Raw genomic sequence first — 7,628 nt, 5'->3', positions numbered from 1 at the left:
GGGAGAGAGAGGTATTAGATACTCACTGATAGTTGTTATTAGTTTTTCAAAAAAAAAAAAAAAAGGGAGAGAGAGATTAGTCTGAATAAAATTATATAATCAGGTAAAGAAATTTAATAAGATGAGAGCACTTTAAGAAGCAAAAATAATACAAAAGGGATAATCAATGCAGTGAAGCAATATAAGATTGATCGCTTAAAGGTGACGCTGAGGTGATTGAAAACTCGTCTAAGGCGATGCCGTCGCCTCCCACCTCTCTCACCCTCCAGCCCACTTATCCACTCCGTTTGAGCAGGTGTTTTCGTTAAGTAGATCTGGTTATTATTTTCAATGCTTTCGCATATTTGATTGGTTACCGCTCTTTGTTCCGATTTAGTACAATTCCATTCCATGAGGGTGGCTGAAAACACAGAACAGTAACGTTGACTGACCTTACAAAGTATTCTACAAAAATATGATTCTAGAGTTGGTGTCCTCTAAACAATCCCACTAGATCTACTATTCTCTCTCTCTGTCTGTCTGATAACTGATAAGGATATATACTCTTTTCTACAAAAAAAAAACAAAAAAGGAGAAGAAAAAGCCAAAGCCCATCAGTCTCCTTCTCCCTCTTCCATTTCCATTTCCATTTCCATTTCCATTTCCATTTCTCGGTGGCAGTGGCACGGTGCGTCGACACCCTTTCCACTTTTATGGCTGTGGCTGCCGCACTGACGACCACACAGTCTCAGCTCGCCAAATCCACCAATGCTGGTCTGATTAACGCCATGGTGCACGAGATAACCCCGGACCAGGTGTATTCAGTGTGGCTGAGTGTGCGTGCCAACGCAATCGCACCAGCACTTCAAGTGGTGGTTTGGATGTGTATGGTGATGTCGATCATGCTGGTTGTCGAGGCCACTTACATGGCGTTGGTGAGTTTAGGTGTCAAGATTATACGCTGGAGACCTGAGAAGCAGTACAAATGGGAGGCCATTAGAGATGATCAAGATCAAGAGAAGGGAGCCTCTGCTTATCCATTGGTGCTTGTTCAGATCCCCATGTACAACGAGATTGAGGTATATATTATATGCTGATTCGCTTCCAAATGGACCACTTCTCATTTTATTTATTTAATACAAGGATCAAAGTTCATTCCTTCATTCCTCTGGTGTCAATTTTGGTTGTTTGCAAATCAAACATCCAATTTAGTTTACACACTAGGCAATTGTAGAATAAAAACTCCATTATTACAACTTAGTTTACACACTAGGCAATTGTAGAATAAAAACTCGATTATTACAAAGTACACACTTGTCTATTTTTGTTTAGAAATAACAATTGACCAACTTAGCAAATTAAGGAGGCTAAAAATGACATTGTGCTATCTTTTTCTTTTTGAGAAAAGGGATACATACCACCCACTTCCCTTTTATTCTTTTTTTTCCCCTTCAGTCTAATCACTAATCTTCAAATGGATGTCACATGATAGATCATGAGATGATTAAAAAGACAGAAAAAAATAATACATAGAGGCTTTATTTAGTTAAGAAACCTGTCAGTATCTATTTATCTTTCTGTTCAATGTCCACATGATTGTTGCAAAGTCCACATGATTGTTGGAAAGTATAAAATTCTTCTGTGGCACTTCCTGTGAAGATATCCATGTAGTGATCCATTGCCATCCATTTCACCACTATAAGAGATTAAGAGTGAGCTGAGCCTAAATTCCAATACCTCTCTGTGCTGTATACCTCTAGGAATAGCTAGAGATACAAAAAAAAAATATCATGGAGTAATTAACTATTAGATTAATGAAATTTCGGTTGTAGGTGTATAAGTTGTCAATAGGGGCAGCTTGTGGACTCACATGGCCATCGGATCGAATAATTATTCAAGTTTTAGATGACTCAACGGACCCTCTTATCAAGGTAAATTCTCCCCAAAATTCTAATATATTCTCTTTATTTTCATTAAATTTGAAAATTAGATTGATTATAGTCTTCCAACTCATGTTACTAGATGAGAACCAGATTTCCATAAAGCAATATTGTGAACATCTAATCATTATCTCATAAGTCAACTTTTCTATTGGAAAGCCAAGTAAATAAAGAGTGGACACCACATCAATAGGAGAGGATGGCAATTAGTAAGTCTGGAGTTGACATATGAGTTGCATTATTTATATAATTTTAACTATACGTAAGTTGACATATATATATTCAAGCTGGAGGATAAAATTTATACTGGGCTACACTTAGTATATCTCTTTTATTATTGAAAATGTTTAGTATTTCCTACCCAAATTTAAATGAGATAATTTAGTTAATACTTGGGAGTATGTAAATTATTTGATACTGCTATATCAGAACTGAATTATATTTTGCTTTGGTTGTAATGTGAAAACCTCTCCTTTGGCATCTCTGATACAAAATGGAAGTGCACTGACCTATAAGAACAAAAGAAGAGGAGAGAAGATGCCTGATAACATTTTCTTTCAACATTGACCTGACCACTTATATTCTAATTAGCAATAAAGGTTTAATAGAGTCACTAGAAAAGATACACCACTCTTATAATCCATCAAACATTCAGTTGTGGTAATGTAATTAAATTGGAGAATTAGTAATTAAAAAAAATGGTTTATCATACATGTGAAATCCAGTTTCTCTACAACTGGTTTAAATACGTGGCAGGATGTGCTTCACCCTATGTAGGACCTAGTTTGGGGCGTGAAAATCCTAAGTCCGCGAGGGATTGGTATTATTATTTAATATTTATGGAATGCCTGAATACTAATATAAACTAGGCTACGGTGCTACACTCAGCACGATACCCTGGGTGCTAGGCGTTCATATCTCTCGTTTTGGCATCCAAATGAACACTTTAAGCTGTGAAATGTGATCTACATATGGAAATCTTATAGGGAACCAAGTGTTATATTCTTTTCAGATTAATTAATTATATTCTTGGTGAGAGAAAAAATGACGGTATAGTCGTATAGAGGAGTGTTGAATTGACTTCTTATAGATTTACAGTGAGATGATACTCAATGACTCTAATCATTTTAAAAATATAGCTCTTGATAATCATGACTGCATTGCTTATTTGAAAAGTTTGTCTAGCACTTTTGAGCAGTATTTAGTCATGACTATTCCATATAACCATTTTATCGTTCATCCATAAATAACAAATACTGATAAAATATGGAGTTTAGTTCCAAGATTTTAATATATTGATCACAATTGAAAAGCTCAAATCACCTATTCAGACATTAGAGAGTGAAATCTGAAAATATTGCACTGAGTCTTGTGTTAATGCATTGCATTGTAGCCTAGCTCCACCAAATATTATATTTCTTTTGTGTTGTTCAGTAATGCTAACTAGTAATTTAGGTATTGTACATTAAACACTTGATGGTAGAGTTGTTCAGGAGAAGTTGGTAGAAAATAAAAAGGTTTACATGAACTACACAAAAGTACTTTCAGTGTTAGTACGTTTTTTCATGTCTTATAAAATATGCTTTCTTTAAGCATATATTTTATCAGTTAAGCCAGATGTAAACAAAAGGGCTGTAAAATTATTTAAAGGCAAAAGGCAAGAATAAACTATTTCTGAAGTAATTTCATTGATTATGCAAATGGCAAAGTGATAATCATTAGTCTTTCTTATCTTCTTTTAGTAACACATGGTATATTTCTTTAGGTCGCATGATTACAGCTCAAATCGATCATTCAAAATGATAACATCACAGAACTAACTGGTGCAATCCTTGATCCCAATACTGTAATAGTCAATACCGTACATAACATGTAAACATCAAGTTTATATCAATCATGAATTCCTCCTTGTCTCTATTTATGTTTTTAATTTTCTTTCTAGTTGAATAACTTTTAAATGAATGTACTTTTCTAGGATCTCGTGGAGGCGGAATGCAACACATGGGCAAGCAAAGGAGTAAATATTAAATATACAGCAAGGGAAGATAGAAAGGGGTTCAAAGCAGGAGCTCTGAAAAAAGGAATGGAGTTTAAGTACGCTCAAGAATGTGATTATGTTGCCATCTTTGATGCAGATTTCCAGCCCGAACCTGATTTCTTGAACAGGACCGTACCGTTTCTCATCCATAACCCTAAAATTGCTCTTGTGCAAGCTCGCTGGGATTTCGGTGAGCACTGATTTTTTCTTTTCTTATGATTTTCTTACAACTAAAGATTTATCTGTGCCAATTGGGAGTGCTGTGTCTTGTTTGAATTTCAACCCTATATTGAACTGTTTTATTCAGTTTGCATGAACATTAAAATCACTTAATTAGATGAAAAGAAATATCCATTTCCTAGAATAACCCGACTTTGCATTGTCACCCTTTATTTATTATCATCACTGTAAATCAACTTCTTCAATGGAAAACTGGCAATTAGAAACATTTGTATAATGACAAATTTAATGAAAAAAAACATCTAATTAGTCTGATATATGGAATTAATTTTGAATTGACAGGATTTACGGACCGATTTTGCAGTGAATTATGCGATGAGTCTCATGACAAGGATTCAAAAGATGTCCTTGGATTACCATTTCAAAGTAGAGCAGGAAGCTGGCTCCGCTACATTTGCCTTTTTTAGCTTTAATGGTAATTATGTGTGGTTATTTTGTTTCTTTTCCAAGACTTAATTAGGGACGACCTTGCAACATGTCAAATACCTCTAGGATCTACTCCCTCAATTTATTTAAAAAATATATACAAAAATTGCTACACAAATCGTGAGGAAGAAAAGATGGACATTGTTTTTGTTTTCAAATAATTTAAGCGATGAAGTCTGCTGGTAATATATAACACATATCAGAGGGTCTCAAGGGCATGTGTGATATTTTTCATTTTAGAAGGTTTATGCATGATATTTTGATATTATTAACCTGGCATAGATGAGGGTTCTTCCTATATTTCAATGGTTTCCTCATTTATTTGACTTGAACAATATACACCCGATATCTTAGCTAATATACAATAATCACATTTAATTATTGAGCAGTAAGGAATGTACTGTATGGGCATTAGTTAATAACATGGTTGGTATTTATATAGGGACTGCTGGTGTATGGCGTGTATCAGCTATCAATGAAGCAGGAGGTTGGAAAGACCGAACAACCGTAGAAGACATGGATTTGGCCGTCAGAGCAACTCTCAAGGGATGGAAATTTGTATACATCAATGAACTAAGGGTATATTCATTTCATCTCTAAAATTTAACTGTCGAAGTAGATAGGTGCTCCTTTTTCTTTTTTTTAAGTTATCATTATCCATTTGGTGCAAAAACATCTCATCCAAGAATGCTAGAAGTACTCTGAAGTCCTTTTTTTATAAAAAAGAAAGAAAAAGAATCACAAGTATGTGGTACATGTAAGTCTATGCAGTGCTACATGGTATCTTCTGTAGTTGTTTAATGCCTATGCGGTATTTTGTATGATTATACCCAATAAAACATACCGCAAGACAAAAACAATATAAAAGAAACTGAAGACCAAACATAAATTTTATCTCAAGGATCCAGAATGGAAGGATCTCAAAATCAGAAATTGCAACACAATTATGCAATTCTCTCTAATTTGTAAGTTGTCATAAGAATTGTTCCTCTAAAATAGGTCAAAAGCGAATTGCCTACAACATTCAAGGCTTACTGCCGGCAGCAGCACCGCTGGGCTTCTGGAGCTGTCAACTTGTTTAGAAAGATGGCCTGGGAGATTATAGTTGCCAAGGTTAGTGACTTCTCTCATCATTCAGATTTTTTTTTTTTTCTTAAGCAATTGTTGCCCTCTCCGGGTAGCCATATATTTTGACTCTCTTGATGATTCAAAAGCTCTTGGTCTTGGGACATATACACCATATGCACATCCAAGCCAGAAAAATAAGGATGGGAAAAAAGCAAAGCAGTTAAATGAGTTCAAGGCAAACTCTAACAGAAGTTGTTTGTTTTCCATCCCTAATTTAATATTATCAGGACGTATCTTTGGTGAAGAAGTTTCACATGCTATATAGCTTTTTCTTAGTCCGGCGAATGGTGGCACCGGTGGTGGCCTTTGTTCTTTATTGTGTTGTGCTGCCGCTATCAGTGTTGGTACCAGAAGTCTTCTTACCACTATGGGGAGTTGCTTATATTCCCACAACCCTCCTCTTTATCACTGCCATTCGACATCCTAAGTTCGTCTCTCTCTCTCTCTCTCTCTGTGTATGGTTAGGGAATCTTTCTACAAATAATTAAAGCCAAGTGTCAATATTTCAGATCTCTGCATCTGATTCCCTTCTGGATTTTATTTGAGAATGTGATGTCATTGCACCGCATAAGGGCGGCCATGGTTGGATTATTTGAAACTGCAACTTTTCACGAATGGATTGTCACCAAGAAGGTTGGCAACAATCTCAAGGACACCCTTGACATTCCCTTGCTTGAGAAGACCAAAACCAAGTTGAGAGATAAGTAAGTCTATACACGCAAAAATATAAAAATAAGTTTTTATTGTTTTGTTTTTTTTCTCATCATAATTATCTTGTCCGTTTGTTCGGAAGGTGTTCAGTTTGCTTTCTTTCCTCCATGTTTTGTAGAGGTACACCAAATAAGAACATTATACAGGAGCATGTGTGATCTTTGAAGTCTTTAGTGTGTACAAATGAAAACTTTTCTTCAATTAAACGAAATGGTTTTGTGATGTGCTTAATATTTTTGTTGGCAGGATAAATTTGTCGGAGCTTGGGTTTTCTCTATTTCTCTTCTTCTGTGCATCTTACAATCTTGCATTTGGTGGGGGAACCAGCAGCTACTACATAAATTTATATATGCAAGCTACAGCTTTTCTTGTTCTTGGTTTCAACTACATTGGCACATGCCATTGTGTTTCTTTCCATTAGACTTTTGAAGTTGCAAGAAAATAGAAAATAAACTTCACCTTTTCATTGATTTTTGTTAGAGCAGGGGCATTTGTTTATTCTGTTGTAGTTGTCAATTTGTGTCGGAATGTAATGATTCAGCTAAATGTAAAGATACTTGTAGGAAAATTTCTTGATTCTCTTCTAAGTGATCTCGATTGCCTAGAATATGTTTCTTTTTCTGTAGTTCTAAGTCATTCTGTTTTGAGAAGTTATATAAACATCTATCAAAATATAATTGCAAAAGAAGATTTTATTACCGATGAATAAAATAACCACCCCTTCTATCTCGCATGGCAATTTTCTAGATAATTCTTAATTAGAAATTCATAAAAAACTACAAAATTTCAGAAGGGGATTTTAGTATTGGACTATTTTTCTTGTTAGTGTTCTGAGTCAGTGACTAGTTCGTAGCAGTATGCTATTTTTTTCTAAAAAAAACCAAAAGAAAATTACTCAACTTCCTCGTCTAGCGAGAGTGCCTAACGATAATGTTGTTATATAAACAGTCAAGCTATCAAAACATCTCTAAGTCTAAGCCGAATTCTAACTTCTACAATGTCGTAACTGCAATTCACCCACAAAACCTGCACACGTGCGTCAAACACTGAAGCTATCAGCACATAGGAATTCTAATTTCTAAAATGCTACGCACAATTCGACAGACAAGTTTATCTTAAAATTTGTCTACTGCTTGAAACTCGCACCCAACCCCTCTCCGAAAAAT

At 35.1% G+C, this 7,628-nt stretch overlaps 1 protein-coding gene across 1 annotated transcript; it reads left to right on the top strand.

Moving 5' to 3' along the window:
- The first annotated feature begins 526 nt into the window (after nt 1-526).
- On the top strand, nt 527-7,069 carry LOC144555519 (putative glucomannan 4-beta-mannosyltransferase 7). The gene is made up of 9 exons (XM_078303895.1): nt 527-1,058; nt 1,812-1,910; nt 3,895-4,147; nt 4,502-4,612; nt 5,066-5,202; nt 5,623-5,736; nt 5,979-6,178; nt 6,261-6,455; nt 6,709-7,069. The coding sequence occupies exons 1-9, from the start codon at nt 693-695 to the stop codon at nt 6,881-6,883; spliced, it is 1,650 nt and encodes a 549-aa protein (XP_078160021.1). The 5' UTR covers nt 527-692; the 3' UTR covers nt 6,884-7,069.
- Nucleotides 7,070-7,628: the final 559 nt, after the last annotated feature.

The sequence above is a fragment of the Carex rostrata genome, chromosome 6 (genome assembly GCF_964058835.1).
Source record: "Carex rostrata chromosome 6, lpCarRost1.2, whole genome shotgun sequence".
In the NCBI taxonomy this organism is placed as follows: domain Eukaryota; kingdom Viridiplantae; phylum Streptophyta; class Magnoliopsida; order Poales; family Cyperaceae; genus Carex; species Carex rostrata.
Note: the sequence above shows the minus strand (reverse complement) of the source record. Positions and strands in the feature narration are given on the sequence as shown.

Excerpts from the sequence above, each read along its gene's own strand:
- LOC144555519 (XM_078303895.1), top strand. The coding sequence starts at position 693 with ATGGCTGTGGCTGCCGCACTGACGACCACACAGTCTCAGCTCGCCAAA. Across the intron at positions 1,059-1,811 it reads CCATGTACAACGAGATTGAG|GTGTATAAGTTGTCAATAGG; the intron begins GTATATATTATA and ends TTTCGGTTGTAG. Across the intron at positions 4,613-5,065 it reads TGCCTTTTTTAGCTTTAATG|GGACTGCTGGTGTATGGCGT; the intron begins GTAATTATGTGT and ends GTATTTATATAG.